The sequence below is a fragment of the Callorhinchus milii genome, unplaced genomic scaffold (genome assembly GCF_018977255.1).
Source record: "Callorhinchus milii isolate IMCB2004 unplaced genomic scaffold, IMCB_Cmil_1.0 Scaffold11, whole genome shotgun sequence".
Classification (NCBI taxonomy): Eukaryota; Metazoa; Chordata; class Chondrichthyes; order Chimaeriformes; family Callorhinchidae; genus Callorhinchus; species Callorhinchus milii.
Genome location: NW_024704752.1, coordinates 2,462,179 through 2,485,692, shown reverse-complemented (window position 1 = coordinate 2,485,692; position 23,514 = coordinate 2,462,179). Strand labels below are relative to the sequence as shown.

General features: G+C 41.0%; 1 protein-coding gene across 8 annotated transcripts in view; it reads right to left on the bottom strand.

The window, feature by feature from the left end:
* Nucleotides 1–23,514, bottom strand: part of eif4g1a (eukaryotic translation initiation factor 4 gamma, 1a) — a 65,681-nt gene that overhangs the window by 35,248 nt on the left and 6,919 nt on the right. For 4 of the 8 annotated variants that reach the window (XM_007902375.2, XM_007902376.2, XM_007902363.2 and 1 more), the window contains exons 2-8: nt 19,434–19,580; nt 14,459–14,532; nt 11,520–11,636; nt 11,304–11,393; nt 8,689–8,721; nt 3,894–4,076; nt 2,834–2,927 (exon numbers count right to left, since the gene is read on the bottom strand). In XM_007902375.2, coding sequence (XP_007900566.1) covers nt 2,834–2,927; nt 3,894–4,076; nt 8,689–8,721; nt 11,304–11,393; nt 11,520–11,594 — 475 coding nt within the window. In that variant the 5' untranslated portion in view covers nt 11,595–11,636; nt 14,459–14,532; nt 19,434–19,580. The other 4 variants (XM_007902365.2, XM_007902367.2, XM_007902364.2 and 1 more) reach the window with 4 other exon arrangements.

Sequence of the window (23,514 nt, the reverse complement as noted above, 5' to 3'; positions counted from 1 at the left end):
TATAATTCCATGTAAGTGAGCTGTTGTCAAATAATTATTTTAGCAACTATTGAAATATTTAGAGAGCGCGAGACTGACTTGTTGACTCAAAAGGAGTGTACGTTCTCGCCACACAGACTCCACATTTTCCCCCCCAAAATAATGGTAATTTGGTCACTCAATCGACCACTATTTGTAGGACACTGCGATGTGCAATTGGCTGCCGCGTTTTGCCCACAATATAGTCAATTCCCTTTACAGTATATTCTGTGCTTTGAGACTCCTCAAAGACGTGATAAGGCACTATATCAAATGCAACGATTAATTATTATTACCACATACAATCAAGAAGAATATTTTGTTAATGGGAACCCAAGCCTCAACCAAAGATTTACATTATTAACACTCCAGCATTTTTCCTTAAAATTAGCTCAAAAAACAATCTCAGACCCAGCAATTACTTTCCATTCAATAAGTAATTCAACAGAGTATAAAGTCTAAATACTTTTTTTTTTTAAATCCGATCCGGTTAAAATTTAACCAGAAACAAAATTCCATAATTTTTACAAAAACATTACCAGACAGAAAATAATTCTCCCCTGTGGTATATTTTGTCAGGTTATTAACTACTGGTGCATTTGTAGTCAGAATTGCAAGTCATTCCTACTTCCCTTACTGAATTCTAGTCACATACTTTGCAATCCTTGGCTAGCAAAACATCAGATAGAAATAAATTGTGGAGCCCAGTCGCTTAGTGGTTAGAGCACTCGCTTCGCAAGCGAGATACCTGGGTTCGATTCCCGGGCAGGACAAGTTTCCTTACTTTACACACCTCTGTTTACCTAGAAGTAAGTAGGAATCCGGTTGTTAGTCAATTGGCAGATCGCTTTTCCTGACATGAAAGGCGCTATACAAATGTAATTTGTCATCGCAATAATCGCTTCCAAAAAATAAAAATAATAATTTGGTCACTCAATCCACAACTGTTTATGGGACACTGATGTGGCTGCTGCATTTTGCCCACAAAATACACAGCCAATTTTCAGTACAGTGCTTTGAGACGTCTCAAAGACGTGATAAGATGCTATATCAAGTGCAAAAATGCAAGGATTATAAATTCAATTATCCAGTAAAAAAAATTACGTTTAGTGGAGACTCCCAGAAATTGCCCAGTGTAGAAGCTAACAACCGAATGACCTGCAGTCTAGGCTCACACATTAATATTGCGACATACGGGAGCAGTAGTTAGCAGAAGTAGCTTTAGGAGATAAGAGAGGAGGCAATTGGGAGGTAGTTGGCGGTGTGTGGGGGGAGAAAACTGCTTTAACTATACTTGATATCCATCAAACACTTCAAGACAATCTGAATTCACAAGAGTCCACTTTCCCCATCACACCACTCCTTGGTAACCGTTCTAGCTGTGGTTCAAAATGAGTTTTGAATACTCAACTTCCTGTGAACAACAACAAATTACATTTGTGTAGCACCTTTCACGTTGGGAGGACGTTCTAAGGCACTGGACAGTTCGGGATTTGGATAAAGGCTGCAAAGTGGCCATGCCACAATTTAACAATCTGTTTTCGAAAAATGTAATTTTTTTTAAAAACAGGTTGTGCTTCAGGTGCAGTAAAACACGGGACATTGTTCATTTCTAAGCCCCTTATGCTAAAAGATGCACAATATGGAAATGAGCCTATTGTTACATCGTGAGGGGCAAGGCTATTGCTCCCAACCTCTGCCAATAGCAATCTGCAACTCACTGCTAGCACAAGGAGCGACAAACTTGCCAAACAGGCTCGATGTATTGCAAACTATTATGAAATGATAGCTTTTCCTTTCCTTTCTTTCTAGCTTTTCCTTTCATCTCTCCACTCTGCTCAACAGGTTACAGCAACACTGAATATTGGGTACTCACCATGTAGAGAATCTTAACACACACCAGTGCTCTGCCATTCCATGGCAAAGCACAATGGTACACACCACTCTCTTCCCTAACCCCACCACAAAGTATCTCTTTAAAATGTATGATTTGCAAAATTGGTAAAATTGTCAGCAATAGCCCAAAGAGCATTTCTGATTTTCATATCCGCTAATATATCCTTTAGCTTTGCAAAACAGTTACACCATTATGACAAACTGCATGACACTAAATGTTACTACTTCAAGCTTTTGAGGCACTATTCACCGTCCCTTACATTTGAAACCAGTAAATCAGCATTTAACGACCAAATAAGGACAGCTCCACTAACCAGCAAAGTGGGTGAATTCACTGCCTAGTGCTTAAAAGCAATATGAACCCCAAAGGTCCCGAGTTTAACCGCTGCTGTGTGAAGAGTTGCCCAAACCCAGCCGAGGCAGCATTAAGGACTCTGCAACAGGCTTCACCTCCAGGAAAATGAGTGTGTGCGTACACGCACATAGGTATCAGGTGAGAAAAATTGATTTTTATTTGCTGTTTTGGATTGCCAATCATTCACTGTCTGATCATGGCTCTCACATGATCAATCAACAAACAAGCTGAGGTACCAGAGGAATACAAACCGACACTTGGTCAAGAGATTTGGAAGACGGGCAGTGAGGGGGCAGAGAAATAGAGAAAATAACCTGTAGATTCTGTTTAGCTTATATGGATTGTACTTTGAGGGAATTGGGCTCTCTGCATTTATTCACCGTTCTATTTACTCTGCCTCTTAAGAACATAAGAATTTGCTAGTCTGGGAGAAAGAAGACCAAGGTCCAACCAGTTCGCCTTCCAGCATCTTGGCAGTCTCTTGACATTTCCTGCCTCGTTAAGTAGCAGGAAATTGACCGAAGTGTTGTGACTTGAGCAATGACCAAAGTGTTAAAATCTTACCATAAGGGAACTCCCCAGGGCTCGGGCTTGAATAAAATCCTGGTCCAGGAGGGACGGGGTACTGCTGAGGTGGCTGTACATACGTAGAACGGAACTGTAACACAAAAATAAGGTTCACCTTTTTATTTTGACTTTCTATACCCATTATAATGCATTCAAAAACTTACTCTAATCTATCAGGTGAATAGGGGGAGTGGGTATTTGTTGGTATCTCTTTCAAAGAGCCGTCCCAGGTGTGATGGGCCGAATGGCCTCCTTCTGTGCTGTAAGGTTTCATGATCAAGACTTCCTTCCTCCAAGTCAACAGTAAATAATAATCCTTGGATTTGATTTAGCGCCTTATCACGTCTTTGAGATGTTTCAATGCGCTTCACAGAATATACTGTAAAGTGAATTGACTGTATATTTTATGGGTGAATTCATCAAAACAGAGGGAGTTTATTCTTTTCCTAAGTAACTTGGGGAAATTAAATGTTCTTAGAAAATGCAATTAAACTCACTAGCTTCTTCCCCAATCCCCCGGCCTTACCCTCTCTCTGCCCCTTTTCAAATCCCTCCTGAAAACCTTCCTCTTCGACCGTGCTTTCAGCCACCTCACCGCACCCCCTCCCACTGGCTCGGAGTCAGACTCCACCACTGTTAAGCGCTCTGAAGACACTACTCTGCGTGAGGGGCGCTATATAAGTGCAGGTTGTTGCTAAACCCCTCAGAACTACAACTTTTTGGTTTGAGCATGGAATTTGTTTCGTGCCTCACTGAACAAAAACTCCAGGACAATTACATTTTTCTTTGAAAACGTCAATCAGTTGACAAACTGAAGGTAGGAAAGTAAATACAGTTGGATATTTACAAAGAGCATTGTCTTTCGCAATGATACAATTAACTTCTTGAGTAACCTGACCTGACCCAGCAGTGACCAGTGCAGTGTACCATGCCCATACCAGCTGGCACGGTAACAAAGTGGTTAATAGAATTTGCACAATTGATTTCTATTCAGCAAAGTTCTGCAGTCAAAATAAAAACATCTTCTGATCAGCTTCTATGTATAAAAGATCCTTGCCTGGCCTTGTGGAATATAGTAAGGCGGTCCTGATGATGGATATGTGGGTATCTGTTGCGTCATCATCATAATAGTCTGAGAGCCAGGCTGGTAGACATGGGCAGAGGGCACAGGTCGAGTCGTTGTATTATTCTGAACCCTGGAAGCACTATTCTGTGGCTGGGCTCTGTTTTGATAGTACTGCTACAGAGAAAAGAGAGAGAAAAGCACAATATAAACACAATAGGCCACAACCACACCGCATGGGCATCCAATCACACCTTTTCCCCCCTTCCCCCCACCACCAATTGATCTTTGTGCGTATAAATCTACCACTGGGCAACAATCAGTCATCAACATACACAAATTAAACAAGTTTTTAAAATAAAAATAACTGGGGGATTTTAGCACCTAAAATTCACAGAAAATACATATTGAACTAAATCTGAATTGCATTTTTTTTTAAATACAAAAGACCAGCATTGTATGGCAGACGTAGAAAAGGGGAAGAAAAAAAATAGCCAATGGCGCAAAGCAAATGCAGGTCGGGGAAAATCATAGCGCTGTATTTAAGCAGAATGGCACCAGTGCAGGAACCATTCAAAGAGGCGAGCAAAATAAGTAGTCATGCATCTTGTAAACACAAAACACTGCAATAGAAATTTCTGTGCATAAATTATTTACATACTAAGGTTACGGTTTCAAATCCGGGTCTGTGCCGAGTTCGCTGATCTCAGCCAAAGCAATGAGTGGATAGAGTATTTCCAATCGCCCCTCAATACCCTCCTGGTTACTTCTACCTACTCAGAGGCCTGACGTGAACAAATGGAATATGGCGCAAAGGCAGCATTGTGCTCGACTGTGAATTTGCCTGCCGTTGCTTGTTCAGTTAAACGGACTTTAAATGAGTAAAGTACCAGTGAGTGACTGGCTCCTGTGGAACCTCATCCCCGAAGGAGAATCGCAAACGCTTTCAAGAGAGGAGGGGAGAATACTGGAGCAGAAATCAGCAAAAGAAAGTTACAGGTTTACTCCTCATCCCAGGTCAGTGTTTTATACAATAATCCTGCTGTAAGGCAGCCAGGAGATGCTACTAATGACTAACACAGATAAGCAATTTCACTAGTCAACCCAAATACTTTCAAAAGGATGTTATGTTACTGACCTGGAACTTTCTGCACAGGTTAATTCTAATTCTACACATGTTAAGTATAGAGGACAAACCACCAAACTAGAGGGCAAGATGACAGCTGAACTGGTCGAATTTACTGCTAACTTTTTCCAGCAACAAAGTACACCAGATTCCAAGATCCCATTGTTAAAAGATCAGCATTAATTTAAAGCAAAGGGGAGTAATAGGAGGAACCTTGAAACTGACACCGTCTACAGTGAAGCCTTCCCTCAGAGAGACATGGCTTATAAGAACAGAGTATAGTTGCCCGCAACTCCAAACAGTTGCAGTCGTGTGGCACAGGTGCTGAACCAGGCCTGCTGACTTTTTTTCCCCCCACATTTGCAGTGCCGATTTTCCCCCACCAGAGGAAGTCCTCATTACTACAGCTCACTGAGGGCCTCCAATGTCAGCAAGCTCAACAACAAGGTTATCCTGTCTTTGAACTGGAACAGGATCCTCGCATACCATAAAGCACCAGTAATAATCAGCTCTGTGGTGAACTTTGTAGTCACACCATTACACTAAGCTGCAAAGGTTTCTTGCGAAAGATCACAAGCTACACATCCTCATTGCTGCAAGTGATGAGGGGCTTGTGAGAAAGGACAGTTGCGGTACATTTCAGCAGTCAACGCACATTCTGGGGTCCCCAAGTCTTGGCTCTTGCCAACCTGTACCTACTTTGCAGAATTAGGTAAGTAGGATGCGTTCCTCCAGGGAGAGAGTGTGCATTCCATTCCAACAGTCTGGAATTTCCATGTGTAGGTGGGATGCATGCAATTCCCAGCTTCGTTTGGATACTCCTAAGCATGGTGACTGGTTTCCACATGATTTTATGGTAAGAGCTGGGGAGTAGGAATAGTTGGATATCTCTTTCAAAGAGTCGGCATAGGCACGATGGGCCGAATGGCCTCCTTCTATGCTATAATATTCTAGAATTCTATGTGTCAGACACCCGACTGACCGCCAAAATGAATATTTCGGGAATGGTGCTTGATAGATCATTCCTGGGTGAGACAAAGCTTGCCTATTGACTGTGTCACACACTCCCAATTCAGTTGAGCACCATGAACTAGTGTCAGCTGCAAAAGCTGGCAAGCACGTAGAGAAAGTTCACCCTGAGCAGCTGGCCTTCACAATGGGAAGATGTAGCACTCGATGGGAAGATGAAGCACCTGGTGGGGTGGTGAACCAGAACAGAGCTGAACAGGCCCAGTTTCTCTCCCAGATCTGTGCCAAAAATCAGTGGGTATCAAAGTTGAGTCGTAGCTCTTTGTTTCATTTGGGTCAATATCTTTAAAGTTTGGGGGGGGGGGGGGGGAGGAGAGAGAGAAAGCAAAGAGCAGAAATTAGCCAGAGTTCAGATTATTTTTTAAAGAACTCCTGCTGGAAAGTATATGTAGGTGCGAGCAGGAACTCACTCATCAATGGAAACAACAACCACCTGCATTTATATAGTGCTCTCACTCAAGGTAGCGTCCCAGAGTGCTTGATAGGAGGGGGAGGTGACCTTAGACATGGTCAAAGAGGAAGATCTTCAGGCTTATATTATAATAATGACAATATTATGATTATATATCTCTACAAGATAGAGTACATTGCTCCACTGAAACAGTCCTCAGGCTTCAAACCAAACTAGCATTAAGTGACTACTTTTTTAAAAAAACCTGCCCGCTCCCTCTGCTCAGAGGGCTTCGGCCTGCTTCACATCTCTCGCCTCGCCAGCCCCACCATTGGCAGGCAGGCCTTCAGCCACTCTGCCTCCACCTAGAACTCTATCCGCAGTCCCTTCACCTCGCCCCTTCCTTTGCTTCCTTCACGACCCTCGTCTTCAACTGTGCCTTCGATCACTCTCCTTTCTCCCCTGCCTTCCAGCCCTCCCCGATCCCGCCTCCCAGCTCCGGTCCAAAACACTGATTGTCCAGATTCTTGGGTTGTTCTCCCGACGTGAAAGGCACTATACAAATCTAACTTTGTTGTTGTTAAATCAACCCAAGATGGTTGGCTTTCCACAAGGATATTTGCAAGTAATCATGAAAGGCTTTGTACCCATCATAGAGCACAAAGCCACATAAGCTTCTGTTAACATTCCTCACCACAGACTACACAATGATTGCTCATGGACCCAGCTCCACAAATAATGGTATAGAACAGCTTAAGTGAGAACAATCCAATCAAGACATACACATCCCACCGGAGGCCGTGGCAACCCCCTCTGTGGTCCAAGCTCTAAAAGGTTAGTTTGAAGTATATTGGGCTATACACTATCAACAGGAAATACAAAACTAATCCACAAAAGGGTCAAATGCGAAAACAGAGGGGTTGAAAACGATTAACAGAACAGCAGAGCTAGGCAACACCCTTCTTCGTGCCTGGAAGGTTTAATCCGGGAAACCTTCCAGGTTAAGTTAACTCCCAAACGAGATCAAGAGAACAAGCTACAGTGATGGCAATCCACTTATGCAAGGAAGGGAAATCTCTCCACCACTTTGTTTCGTCCCCTTTCTAATGGTCTTCAAATCCAGCCTTAAAAGTCTACCTCTTTGACCGCACCTACCATCACTTTACCCTTCCCTTGTTCAGCGTCTTAACTCAGCCTTTGGATGTTATACCACGTGAATGAAGGCCGCTTTGTAAATGCAAACTGTTGTTCTGACTTTAACACTTAAGGAAAATTATACATGATTATGTAGTAGTTAAAATGGGTTACAACTGTCTGTCATCCCAACACTGCTCATACCTCCTCAGTGCTTCAATTACAGACACCTCTGCTTCAACTTCCCCATCCTCCGACCCACTGGAAGAAGTACACAAACGGAACGAGCCTAATGCTGAACTAACAAACATTAAAAACTTCAAATCAGGGAACAGTCAATTTGACACTACTTCCTCTTTCGTGGGCTGCTGTCATGTCATGGAATCAAAATGCCAGCTCATGGAAGTTGACAGGACTGGCTAGGCACTGGGTGGAGCAAACGTTACTCTGTTGTGGGACACACAAATGTTGGGAGGCATTTAATAAGAGTGTGAACGTGGGCTAATGTCAAAATATACCATCCAAAGCCAGGGGTTTAGAAAGGCATCCACACAGGCGTTATGGTAGCAACCATCTCACTGAAGCATTGCGTCAAGACAATAAAATTCAAACCAGAAAGTTAATCCTGGCTATGAAGAGAATGCAGAATGAAGAATCAAGCTGATGTACTGTTTGCCACGTTTAAGCCTCACAACATCTTGAGATAACCTGTGTGTTAGTTCATCAAGTTACTTACTTTCCCTTTTAAAGCCCTCCAACTGTCTTGCCTCTCCCTGCCTCTGCAACTAGCTAACCTGACTCGAGGTCAGACTCCACCACTGTTAAGCGTTCTGAGACACTGTACAGCGCGAAGGGCGCTATATAAATGTAAGTTATTGAAAAATGTGCTCCAGAAACCTTTAATGTAAACTGCGTTTAATTAGGTGACTGTTGCTCAAGGTCTGATTGCTGTTAAACCATAGCTTATATAAGGAGGGGGAGGAAAGGAGAAAAGAACTGAAGTTCAGACATGCATTCAAAGCCGTATTTTAGATCGCAGCGTGTATAAATTTACATGGAATTGCATGGCATAGTATGCAATTGCATGCAGTCCGTGAATTGGTTAGTACCTGCTGATGTAAAGCTCGAGGACCTGCAGCAAACTAGGGAAGTGAGAGATAAAAGCAAGTCAAATATGAGATATAGGCAAAGTTTATCAGCCTCACAGAAAACAGTCACAAGCTTCTCTCTCTCGCTCAGGTTCGCACCATTAAACACTGGAGATTTCAGCACCATTGGGTTTGTTTGCACAGGACAACAAAAAACTCAAGGCATGTATATAAACAAGGATGAGAGTTTCAACTTCCTCATGATTGCACCAGCGTGTGTACTTAGGCAGAAATGCTGGCAACATCCCCGCACTTGTTCCCATTAACAAGAAAGGAGAAAAAAGAGATTTAAAGCAAAACACAATTTATCCTGGGCAGGATAACTTGCACACATTTATAACAATACTGCTCTCTCTCCCCCCATAATCTGTAAATACAATCTGTAATCAAATTATTCAGATGGTAACATTTTGACAAAGAGATAAGGGGAATGAAGTTTAAAAATAACTTACCCAAGTTGCATACAGAACAAAAACACATTACAAAAATACGTGGGCAAGATGCGTTCAGCCCTAACTTCCAGTTCTTATTCTGCTTAACCAGCACTGTGTAGCTCAGCTAAACTCTACACAGTTTAATATCTTTACTAAAGGGCACTATCGGGTTAGCATTGATGCTGCATTTCCCCCTCAATGACAATAAGTTCCCCCTCAGCAATAAGTGTAACTTACACTGCAGTCTTTACAGTAAATGAGGCAACACTGCTGGCTCAAGAGGTGCCAAGACTCATAATAATAATCCTTTCATTTTACATAGCACCTTACCACGTCTTCGAGACATCCCAAAGCGCTTTACAGAATATATTGGAAAACGAATTGACTGTATTTTATGGGCGAAACGCGGCAGCCAATTGCACACAGCAGTGTCCCACAAAGAGTCGTGGATTGAGTGATCACATTTTTTTGTCTGAAGAGGATTGCAGCAAATGAGGGGATTGAAAACAATAATATGAATCCCAGTCTCCAGCCACTTTTGAAGTCATCTGCCACCATACGCTTCCAGTTGTAGAAAGGCAGAGGACTATGCCCACTCAAACAAGCAAGCCACACTAACTACAATCCCGTCAGATTTTTCCGACCCTGATAACCAGAAACAAAAGTCGGAAACCTAGGCGAGACCATTTTGTGAAAACGCACAGGTTTCGTATTCTTCATCGCTATTCAGTGGCTCCTAACTAGAAAGTATCCAAGTCAACAAGTGATCATGTTAGCTGGGCTTGGACACGTAGCTGAGTACCAGGGGGCAGATGATGAAAATACTTCTTCCAAGAGGGAGGAGCAGGAGAGACTGGAGATAAAGATACAATATGGGGGAAGGGGGCATTAGTCTGGCTTTACAGATGAGTCAGGGCTGATGATGCTCATTGACATTGTATACTACCAACCTAGGCTGCTTGAAATAATATAGTGATATAGTGCACAGTACCCTCCGGGGTGGGGGGGAGGGAGAGAAGCAGAGGAAGAGCAAAACGGAATAAAAGCTATTAAAGATTACTATAATCTAAGGAGCAACTTTACCACAGGGGTTTAATTTCAGTTAAACATGTAACCCAATCCAGGCACATAGGAACGAGGATTCTTTGACACTAATGTCAGTGCCCCAAGTGAATCACTTGGGCATTTTCAAACTGCCAAGGAGTGGGTGACCAATTCTACTTGGGGGATTGTTGGCCAGGACACCGGGACGGAGGAACTCTCTTCCCTTTTTGAACAGTGCCGTGGTATTTTTAACATCCTTCTAAACGGGTAGATGGGACCTTGGTTTAACGTCATTCGAAGGATAGCACCTCCGACAATCAGCACACCCTCAGCGCTACATTGGAGTGTCATCTTAGATTTTGTGTCCCGATGTGGGGGCTTGAACCTTCTGACTCACGAGGCAAGAGTGCTACCACTGCGCCAGGCTGACACCCAACCAGTCCATAAATTCTGCTCTAAGGTGATCAGAAGCTGGGGTTACAAGGATGTATAAAGGTGTGGGTAAAGAAAGGCGAAACATTGTCCTGCTGCAGTATGGAGCACACTTTCAAGGATGATGTTAAGGCAATGATGGGGAATCTTAATCTTGTACCTAACATTTGGAGAGCTTTACTACCTGGATAAGGTATGGCAGGAATGGACTATCAAACACAAGTTCTGCCAAAAATTCATCCCTGAAAGCAGAAGATAGTTCACACTGTTCCTCAACTTTGTGGCTATTACTTTAAACTTTTTCTCCCCTTCAATCATTGTGGGCTTAGTACAAAAGGAAATGTAGTAAAATTGATATTTTGAAAACTATTGTCTTGGCACCTGGTCATGCCAACTAAGACTTTATCAGTTAGATAAAGAAACTTATCAGCTTCACTCTAGGAATGAAGGGCTCTGGATTGAAGATTCATATTAGCTGAGGCCACAAACAAGTCAATCGCAAGATCATAGCGAAAGAACAATGACTGCTGTATGTACAAAGTTAAGACTCCACAAGCTAATTTCTGTTAGTGCAACCAGTAACACTGCATAAAATTAGTAATTGACAAAAATAAGGATTTTGCCGTTACATCTCATGTGCACCATTCATGGAAAAGCGGTCCTTACCTGCCGTGGTTGTGGTTGAGTGTTCATTTGTGGAGGTTGCGGTGGTGCAAAAACCACTGGAGTAGTTGTCTGGCCAGAGGGATAGGCAGGCTGGGGACATAAATGGCATGAACAAAGTCAATTCAGGGTCACTAGGAACAGTCGTCCTACATGCAGAAACCAGAGAAAGAAAAATCAAAAGTCACCTCCTGTCAAGACATTCCACCATTTATTCACCTGTGAGATTCCAGGGGAAGGGGAGGGATGTGGGGCTGCTGGAGATCCTCCAATAGGTTGGGGTCCTTTGTTCATTTCATGTGGTACGGCATATGGAGCCCCTGCCTGTTGCAATACCTACAATGGAAGACAAAGTAAAGAGCTATATCAATAATAATACTTGCATTTGATATAGTACTTTATCACATCTTCGAGGCGTCTCAAAGCGCTTCACAGGATATACTGGGAAGTGGATTGGCTGTATGTATACTTTGTGAGAGAAACATGGCACACAGCAGTGTCCCACAAACAGTTGTAGATTGAATGACAATTATTATTTGTTATTATTTTGCAAAAAATAATTTGAAAGGATTATCATCCTCAGAAAAGCGATCCAACTGACTAATAAATGGCTTCCTACCTACAGCGGCGTGTGGAGTAAGGAAACTTGCCTAACTTTCCGCCCTGCGCGGGAATCGAATCCAGATCCTCTCGCTTGCGGGGTGAAAGCTCTAACCACTAAGCTACAGGACTCCACATGGGACTGATTAACACAAACTTCTGGTTGTACATGTTGCAGTAAAATGAATTTTTTTAAAATTAATCTATGGTCCAATTCCAAGCATTGCAAGGCCTACTTATAAGCAGCGCTTCAATTTTTTCTGTGAAACAGCTGAGGTCTGAGCCAAAGCCCAGCTGATTTAGTCAGTACTAGCTCAACCATTGCTAGAAGTTGAACTCTTCTCAAGCAGCATTTAAGATAACAGTTGGTCGGGTTTCATTTGATTAATGCAATCGCCATTCAACTGTGGTTCAGACTGAGACATAAGTTACCTAAAATCAACACCCATAAGGCATTTATTTGATTAAGGAAAATCATCCCAAATCAGAATATTTACAATAATGCTACTTATCTTTATGTTCCATGGAAAGAACCACCCTGTTTTGAATGTCGCTGGTGATAAATTAGTTACAACTGCCTGAATGGCTCTCTGTAAAGTCATTAGGCACTAAGCATAAAACTATACTCTTACAACTGGTAAGAATTAATAATGTCCCCAGTTGCGCAAAGTTGACTGAAGTGAGGGAGAGGATACACTCGGGTTCCTGCTACTGATCGCTTCACAACAGTGTGTGTGTGTATATATATAATATATATAAAAACATATCTTTAGCATTATGAAGCCTTTAATTTAAAGACCAAATGTTCTACAATAGTTCCTTAATGGCATATTGTCCTAAAATACTTGTACTGGCTGGAATCAAAACGCATAGTCAATAAGTTCAAATCACATAACATAGCAGGAATCCCTCCCAAACACACAACTCTACCTCTCTGCCACTATCCCTTGCTTATCCCAGCAAGGAATAATGTCACCTGCACAAAAAACAACAAATTAAACCTTCTCCAACACAAGAAGCTACATACATGTGGCTAGTGTGTTTCACCACACATCTCAGCATTGAGAACAATTTGCACAAACTGTTAATTTACATTACTTCAAACCTTCAGTGATTGCCTTCAAAAAACACTCCATTACATACTGCCCCAAATAGGTTGGTAGATCATTGGACTTCAGCAATCACCATCATGTTGGTTGAAAAAGAAAAGTTAATGCAGCCCAGAACACCAAATTCATTAAGCAAACTCGAGTTCTGCCTCACGACCTACGGTTAAATGAACCACTGGAGACATATATCCACTCCCGCTCCCCTACTCTACCATAAAACATTTGGCTCACCCATGTACTACAGCTGTGTAATAAAATGCACAGGTTAGACTGGACGTGGAATTTATAATAATAATCATCCTTGCGTTTGATATAGCACTTTATCACATCGTCAGGGCTACATAGGAATTTGCTGGACAAAAGACCAAGGTACATCTAGTTCGTCTTCCACCATCCTGGCAGCACTTCCTTTAGAATGGTACATTACCCTTTACTGATTCCCTCCCCCCCCCCCATTTCGTATCTGCAGTTAGACAGTTTGCAAACCTCCAGCAAAGCGAATAGTGAGTCCCCCCCCCAGCTTTTCTCCTTTTATAGGCAAGCAGTGTGTCCAAGAGGCAAAAGCAATAGAAACTTCAATTAAAAAAAACTGCACCAATTAAACAGATGACTCATACAAGGAAAAATCAGTTTTAATGTAGAAAGATATACTAGTTTCATCAAGTAATGGATATTGGAACAGGAAACTGTAACCAAGTATATGAAGGTATCAATTAGTTCCAAAGGACCAGAGAGCAAGCAATCACTATCATTCACTGATAGGTTATTAACAATCTAGTCAAATATTAGATTGATTTTTCAGGGCATCTGACAAGTTAAAACAGGTCCTTTTGAATCTGGCGAGACACTTGGAAAAATGATATGTCATTTTGGGCACAGTACTCATCCACATGTACTGTGTGAGAGATACGAAAAGCTGCAGGACTTGGAAGCCCGACATATCACCTCCTGGTAAGGTCATCTAACTCACTCAGCAGAGTCTGGAAATCACATCCAGCTACTTCCTAGTCTGCATGACTCAGCAAGCTGCTCTGCTGAACCATCACGAGAGTTCTCTTTCGCAATACCGTACACAACACAAGCTGTACATTCCAGGGCCTGACAATACAATTTACATTTATAATCCCTTCAAAAAAATAATAATAATTTGGTTACTCAATTGTTTGTGGGCTACTGCTGTGCTCAATTGGCTGCTGCGTTTCGCCCACAAAATAGTCGTTTCACTTTACAGTAAATTCTGTGAAGTGCTTTGATCATGTATCAAATGCAAAGATGATGATTTTTATTATTATACAGTGACTTTCACATCAGGAGGATGTCCCAAACTGGCTTGGCAGTGTGACTTGTAAGTAAGTAAGCTATTAAAATTATGTAATTTGAAGAAAATCAAATACGAATTACTTTTTTTCCCCAGGCATGGTTTAAAAAGCAACTAAATAGTATACATACTGTGCTGAAAGTTCCTGTAACAGGGCGCTGTGTAAAGATTCACTCTGCTCCTCTATGTTGATCCTCTGGCAGTTCTGTCAAACCAACAGCAAATAAGAAGTATTTGAAAATATTGCAAGTTATTTTACTCCCATTATAACATTTCCATCATTTTCATCAATCGAGTAACCAGCCATTCACCACATCAGTATTACAAACATCATATTCCAAGACCCTCAGAAACTAATGAACATGATTATTATACTAAAATTATAACACATCATTATTTTTTCAAGCATTGCACTGAACAGACATAATATGCAACCACTAATGTCAATTGCAACTTTTTAAAACTCAAGAGTCCTTTTTTATTTATTAATACCATTCCCCTCTCCTCTCTCCCACCATGGATTGTCGCAGTCCCACTGGGTCCACACGGTTACTACAAAAGATCACATCAAACTTCTGAAATGACCAACATAGTTGTCAGAATCAGAAAGTCCCTTTAATTAGCATAAACATAAACAGTGATATGTTCCACATCACGTTCCTTTTCTTTAAGAAAAGCAATCCTTTTGTAATACACGGTGAACTTAATATTTCAGGACCTTTGCTATTTAATCCCAATTCGTGCTTATTACATGCCGAGAGCACCATTGGACAGACAGCTATCGTCCAAAGGATTACTGGAATGCTAGACCTTTTTGGTATCAGCGGGAAGGTTTGTTTTACTGACACTTTTGTACTACAATGTTATTCAGTGAACATATCGGAATATACTAGAAAGATGAGATTGGAATACAAAATTAAACTTTAACATCAGAATTTGTTTACACCCCAGGGGAATGGGGTTCTCTGAACCAAGCACAACTGCATTTATTCCCTTCAAGTTCCGAGTTCAGTTGCAGATATACGGATTCCATCCCGTCCGTCCATGCCTTGCATCAGCTGTCAATGGCACCACATGCTGCCTGAATCCACACCAGTTGGTCTGCTCAGTTTCCATTTAACATTTGCTGTTCAAGCAACAGCAGCTGCCTTGAAGATCTTATGCTTCGGGGATTACTTTATTAATTCCCCTTCAAAGGCCACCGTTACGCCTAGAAAAACTATGAATGACGAACCTTAGGAATTATTATATATTATTTTATCGGGTACGGTAGCACCTGCGAGTGCCACCGTACTCATACCATAAAATAATTCGCCCGCACAAGAGAGCAACCAGATGATTTATTCATACATTTTTACAGTATATTATGGGAAGCGATTTTCAGATGTCTTAAAGTCGTGATAAGGCATTATATCAAAAGCAAGAATTATTATGATTCATTATTATCTGTCCTGATACAAGCCAAAAGGAGATACACAAATGCATTCATCCAACTTCCTTCGGAATAAAGGAATTACATTTAGTGCCAAAATCCTCAAGCAATAATCAGTCAATCTTGTGTACAGAGATGTCTCGACTGGAGTCAGAAGCAGCAAGACAGATTACAATTCAGAGACTTACTTAAGAAAGTAGTATTGTATGTAACCAATCCATTCGTGAGCATCGAGCACCACTCTCGGGACAAAATATTAAGAATGCCCCAAAGTGAAATATCAGAGACAATGTTTGTTGTATTGTTTCCCAGAACTGTCCAGGGGAGTGTTATTCGGGAGGTTGACTAATGAGCTACATTGCTCAGCTTGTTTTTTTCTTTTAATTTGACAGGGAGTTGGGAATAATCCAATTTATCTATCCTTTAGAGAAGTCAAAAAAAATCATACGGAAATAACAGGCAATGAAACAGCACAACCACAACTTGCATTTATATAGCGCTCAACAGTGGCGGAGCACGACAGCGAACTGGGGGGGTGGGGGCAAGTTCCCAAGTCATGGCTACTTTTTTTCATTACATCAATCAAAAACAGCTCAATAAATTTCACTGAGCTTAAATGACTAAATTCACATTTATTTTGTGGGTATTGGTGCAAATATTGATCAAGCTTTTTTTTTAGAGTAAGCGAAAAATCAGCATGCAAGACATGTGGAAGAAGGGGTGTTATTTCCACCATCCTCTTCCTTTGCCTGTAATAGTTGGTAAAACCTTTTTAAAAAGTTTGAAGATTTTACTGGGCCTCAGTTAAGCTCAAAGCATTGATTATTCCTTTGAGCTGTAACAATCAGGATACGGATTCCAAGTGATGACAAAACTAAGATATTCCATTCTAAAAGTATGGTGCAACAGAGCATGAGTTTATTAATAATAATCCTTGCATTTGATATAGCACTTTAGCACGTCGTTGAGACGTCTCAAAGCACTTCACAGAACATAGCTTAGTATTAAGTATAATTTTAATACCTAGTATTTAGCCCAAACATCGGGGGGAGGGCACGAGTGGAGAATTGAAGAGAAAATGAACACAAGTGAATGCGGAGTGCCGTGCTATTTTTCTTTGCATTTCTCTTCATACTCATCTCAAATATTCCATATCGTTGAAAGGCTCTAATGGGAAAATGCTTCAACGTCGGGGGAAGGCAAGAAGCAGACATTTTCTGCAGAATTAAAATGACCTTCAGTCACAAACCACTGCGCGCACACAGCCCTCCTAATTCACGAGGACAGAGTGTACCTTCACGTCACCACTAAAAACAACTGACGCTACAGAACGTTGATCCTAGGATATCAGTTTTAATTAAAAGAAAAATGGACACAACTGATAAGTACATAATACCTGCATTAATATTTAAAATTATTACCAATTAAACATACTTCCTCCAAGCTTTTAACATACTAAAAGCTTCCCTCAGCCAGAGCAATAGGATTTCAGAATTCAGACTTCACTTAGGAATCGGATTGACAAGTAGTACACTCATTAAGTTTATGTAATTGGTAGATTCAAATAGAAGGCTGCTGCCAAGGCCTTACCCCACACTGGCAAGTCTGAAACCAGCATCTTGGTCACGACAAACATCTAAGACGCAACAGTCCTACATTTTAACTGAAGGTTCCCCAAGGGCAGCGCAGCACCCAGGTAAAGCCATTCAAAGCAACGCATCTTGGATTAAATTCCCAATTTGTACCGATTCAGCTGAACTCAGCGGAGGTGCCACAACTGGTATGAATGACCCTGACCCGGGATGGTGGGGTCCGGGGGAGGTATGAAGAGAATAGCTACAGCTATTGTTTCCAACTGCCATCCATCCATCCACCCCTATACTCAGCAGATTGGAACTTGGCTGTGAACGAGTTCGGCTGTGATACCCTCTGCAGCCTCGTGTGGCCACCAAGATAAATGTTTCTTGATAGAAATAACACAATAACATAGATTTTTGCCATTAATCAACAATATTCAATGATTATTTTATTCTGTTGGCCAACCAAAAAGGTTGCTGTGAAGGCTAACTGTCTCAGGTTACACTAAGAATTTGAGTGACCTTAACCAGCACAAACAAAGTCAGCGATACCTCCAGGAAGAGAGGGAAAGAAAAGCAAAAAAGTGTAAACTGCATGGAGGTTTAGGGGGCAGATTCAACCCTTCGTTTCTGTGATACTGATGCAATCACATTGCCTTGGCACAGTGCTAAGCATAGATCAAGTCATCACCTGCCAGCTCCCGTCAATGTGTAGGAGAAAAACTAAATGACTGATGCCAAAGTCACCTCTTGTGCTACTGCTTTGCTGCTCCATATCGTCCTGTCCACTTCCTCCACTCAGTGGACTCTGGCCATGTCCCCAGCCCTGCCTGCCCACCATCGGAAGTTCTGCCTTCAGCCTCTCTGCTCCCACCCTTTGGAACTCCATCCCAGTCCTTTCACCTCGGCCCTAACCTCGCCTCATTCAGGGCCCGTCTCAAGACCTTCCTCTTTGCCCGTGCCTTCAGCCACACTCTCACAGGTACTCCCCATACCCTCCAACCTTCTTGCAAGCCCTTAACCGTCCAGGGCCTTGGGACGCTCTCCCGACGTGAAAGGCGCTATATAAATATAATTTGTTGCTATTCATAGAGTCGGTTGCTTTTTTTTTTGTTTTGCTAAGATGTAGAATTAATTGATTGAGAATACTGAGGGTTAACATGGTCCACATTTTTGTAATATTGTTCCTTTGACTGCTGCTAATGGCTACACTGCCAACAAACTCTCAAAAAGTGCGAGAAGAACTTTGCTCCCCCTCCACTCTGCACCCCCCCCCCACCCAAATAGATGTGCATTTGGCCTGTGTCACTCCCATAACACAACTAGATGAAATATTCTAGAGAACTGGTTTTCAACCATACAAAAATTTACCATGTTAGTGCCACCGAGATCGGCAAGGTACGTACAGAACAGATTAGTGTTTAAACATAATTAAAAAGTCAAAAATAGAAGGACACGCATATATTTTCTAAACATTTATTAAGGCTACCAGTTGGACCAAGCTGTCTAAGCGATTTCCTAGCATCACAGTCTGCACCTTAATAATTTAAAAATAGCCAGAGCTTACAGATTCTCTGAACTCGTCCCTACAGAGGGGGAAAAAAAAGCAACCAGATCGTTCCTTTCACTAGTCAATTGCTAATATAGTAAACCCTAATAGCAGCAATTTGCACTTATTTGGCATTTTTCAAGTAGACATCAAAGCTCTTTACATGAACCATGTAGATTCTTAGTTTAATCCCAGTCCACAGCCTCAACCGGCAAAATAGTTGAAATTCACAGGTAACTCACTTATCTAATACTCATTATATAATTAACGAGGAAATCTATTGAATTCCTTGGGAGTACAGTTATTATGTAGCATTGTTCAACATGCTACATAACCCAGAAGGTTATGCTTGAAGGCCTAGTTGAGGGAAGACAGGAGGAGGATCATGTGGAGCATAAACACCAGCATAGACCAGTTCGGCCGAATGGCCTGTTTCTGTGCAGTATATTCTAATGTACAAATATTGTTCACAATAATGAACATTCATTACAAAGGGTCACAATGCTTAACTACAAAACAAATAAACCTTGATCATCAGAAGTACTTACATCTGGTAATTCAATAATAGGTCAGTTGCAATGTGGGGCAAGGCTTCTTCCCTATAAAGCAGCAATTCCACTCTAAATTGTTCCTACAAGCCAGCAGTTTTTCCATTAGATTTCATGAGGAATTAATCCGTGTCTGAGCAAATGAACCTATCAAACAAACATTTCCATTAAAAAGATGCAATTACAAACCACTTTGAAGTGAAATCTTACAAATGAAGAGCAATTGAAATAAAAAAGTTAATGTCCGGTTTTATGCGGTAGTGAAATGGTTATGCCCAGTATCTAAAATAAATTAGCTCATGAAATACCCAGGTATTCACTGAACACAGTAAGCGAGACCAATTGTGTTCAAAATACTAGAATGGAAAGTTTGTAAAATTGAGAAGGAGATGGGAGTCTTAATCTGCTTTGATATGATTGCAATCCTGCCAAAATTCATCTTATTCGTAAAGTGGAGAGGCATATCTGCTATTCTTCCAAAGAGACCACCCTTTTGATTGGGGCTGCATATGTCTACTTCCACTCATCTGCAGTCTTGCCCAGTTTTCCAAGAAGGAAAAATTGTGCAGTGGCAGATGTGATTGACTCACTTTTTAAACATTCTGGATAGAGACATACATAGTCTGCCGAATTAAGTAACGCAATTATCAGCTTTTTAAAAGAATAACACAATAATCCTTGCACTTGATATAATGCCTTTCATATTGGGGGTGGGGGGGGAATGTCTCAATCCCCTTCACAAGATTTACTGTAAAGTGTGGTGACTGTGTATTTTATAGGAGAATGCAACAGTCAGTTTACACACCGTTTTCAACTGTCCTCACTCAACAGTCACACCAGGTTCATTGGCTAGTAAGATGCAAGAACCTTGGTCAATAATAATACGGTAAAAACCTGGTTTGTGGTCACCTCGGTAAACCAGTCATCTTACAATTGCGGCCACTTTTTCAGTCACTTGAGTGAGCTGATTAGTGAGGTTCTACTGTACATGCATTTGATATATCGCCTTATCAGGTCTTCGATACGTCTCAAAGCACTTCACAGAATATACTGTAAAGTGAACTGACGGTATATTTTGTGGGTGAAACATGGCAGGCAGTGTCCTAAAAACAGGATTGCATGACCAAATTATTATTTTTCTTTGAAGAGATTATAAAAATACAAACCACTTTGAAGTAAAATCTTACAACTGAAGGAACAACTGAAATGAAAAAGGGATCCACCAGTCTACAAACAACTGGGTTCCTATTTGCTACTAGGTAAACAGGCATGTGGAATAAGGAAATTTGCCCAATGTTTTGCCCTGCCCGGGAATCGAACCCGGGTCCTCTGGTTTGTGAGGTGAGTGCTCTAACCACCAAGCTACAGGTCAAGCTTTCTCTCCATCCCAGGGACATGGGCACCATTGTAACAACCTCACAGCCACCTCAGCTAAAATCACTTCATTCAGATCACTGGGACAGAAGCTGGAAACTTCCTGAACTGAATGGTTCAGTGTACCAAGCAATGCATTCACTCACTGAACCATTTCTGCAATCCAAGTAAAGAAACATATTTTCCCCCCTTTTAAAAAAAAGTCACCAATTAGGACTCAACAAAATGACTTTAAACTGCTGTCTACCAGAATCATCTTTACATTTTACATTCACCCCAAAACAGAAATGAGTTACAAACTGGTGCAACCCACAGGGACCTCAAATGAAACATTTAAATTCTTTATGATAATTCAATATTCTGAATTGGTTTTGAATATCTAGGTTTCAACAGCAAATGCTGATATTAGGCAAATGGTTTGCAGTCATTAATAAGCCTGGCCTTGTTAAGCAGCTGAAGCATTACCATATAATGTATGGTATCCATTAACCTCTTCAGGTCCATTTTTAAACTACTTACATTGTTTCATATGCTTAAATCTTTTGAGGGAATAAACGTTATATTGTACAGAGAAAGGATATCCATAACCTGAAGTGTGACAATTATGAATATTTGTTGAAGTCTTTTCAATTCATTTTTAAAAATGAATATTTTGTGCGCAATTAGCTGCCGCGTTTGGCCCACAAAATAGTCACTACACTTCACAGTATTGCCTGTGAAGCACTTTGAGACGTCTTGAAGGCGTGCTAAGGCGCTATATCAAATCCAAGGATTATTATAATTGTTAACCTGGATTAATTTAGAGTACTTCAGATTAGCACACTGCATAAAGTCAAGATGGTTGTTCTTACAGGTATTTGCCAGCTTACCCCGACTTCTCCATGTGGTGTATAAACACTGGCACAGATTAGTTGGGCCAAATGGCCTGTTTCATTCATTGTAATTCTATTTAATTCCAAATAAGGAAAACCAGACCTTGCTGCAACAGCAAGAGTCACTATGAGGAACTCCCACAGCAACCGTGCCAGCAGCAATGCATCAGCATTCAGAAACTGTCAGGTAACAATAATCCTTGGCTTTTGGTACAGCGCCTTTCACATCGGGAGGCCACCTCAAAGCGCTTCACAGGATTTACTGTGAAGTGACTGTATCTGTGAGGGAACGCGGCAGCCAATTTGCTCAGAGCAACGTCCCACAAACAGTCATGGGGAGTGACCAATTTTATTTGAAGAATTATTGGCCAGGACACCGGGAGAGAGAAACTCCCTTCTCTTTTCTAATATTGCCACAGGATCTTTAACATCCACCTGAACCTTGGTTTAACATCTCATCTGAAGGATGGCAGCTCTGACAATGCAACACACCTGCACTATTCGAAAAGCAAAGGCAGTTTTTCCAAGTGCCCTGACTAACCATCCCCAAATAAAACTGTTCATATGACTTTTTGTGGAAAATTGCTGTTGGCAAATTGGCTGTCGGTTTCATCCATAAAATACTGTCACTGCACTTTACAGCATATGTTGTGAAGAGCTTCTCCCCACCACTGCATTGGAGTGTTAGTTTGGTAGTTGAAGTAGGGAAGGGAACCATAGTTATCAGGATTTAAATGGCATTTTAGGCATCTTCTCAAAAGTACTATGAAACATCAGGTATTTTCCAAACCCTCCATGTTTTACTGGAAGACGCACAAACATGATCTGTCTTTGGGATGCCTATATTAACACAGAACTACAAATACAAGATTCAGCTTGAAAATCAAGTGTGAGACTGTGCCTGCACAATACTAGAAAATTTAATGTGTCAAGCAACAGCTATTGCCTTAGATGCGATAATCCAGTCCACCATAAGACACGGATAAAAGGAAAAACCCAAAGAAATATTCTAGATTTAATGTACTCTATGCATTTGCATTTGAAGAAAAACAGAAAAAAACTTGTTTTTTTAAGTATATTTTAAAACAGTGGGTCAGGGAGTGCTTAGCAGGAAGAACTCACTCCAAATTTATGTTTCCACATGAAACGATAAATGGTTTATCAAGAATTTTGACTATACAATTTTAAAGAATTTAAAGTACAACTAACAGCAGTACATCAGCCAAGTGACTTATTAAGCACATATTTTGCAGTGAGCAACTGGCTGCTGCCTTTCGTCCATAAAATATACAGCCAATTTACTTTACAGTATATTCTGTGACGTGATTCTGAGACATCTCGAAGATGTGATAAGGTGTTATATCAAATGCAAGGATTATTATTTTAACCTTCCGAGTGCCCTTAACCCTTATATGAGAACTTCACCCACATAAAGTACTGTACCCAATATTATCATTCACCACTATGAACAAATAGATTCAAAAGGGTTCCACTAAATGTTCAGTTTCAAACAAGCTACAGAAAAATTCCTCTGAACAAATCACATTGGATTTCTCTCGCAATATCCATTCAGCGGTTGTTAAATTAACATGATTGGTTTATGCTTAATTTATTTTTTCCACAACATGTTTTTTTGGAGGAATGTAGCTTTGTTTTACTGGTTGGCCAATCAGGTTAATAAACGTCTTAACTTCTGCAACCAATGTATACAGTAATTGTTATTACTCAGTAATTTGATTTGCATGCCTGACTAAATGGATGTACCAAGTTGACATAGTCATATTTAAATTTCATACGTTACAGTGTAGACTTGAAAGCAAGGTAGTACATAGAAG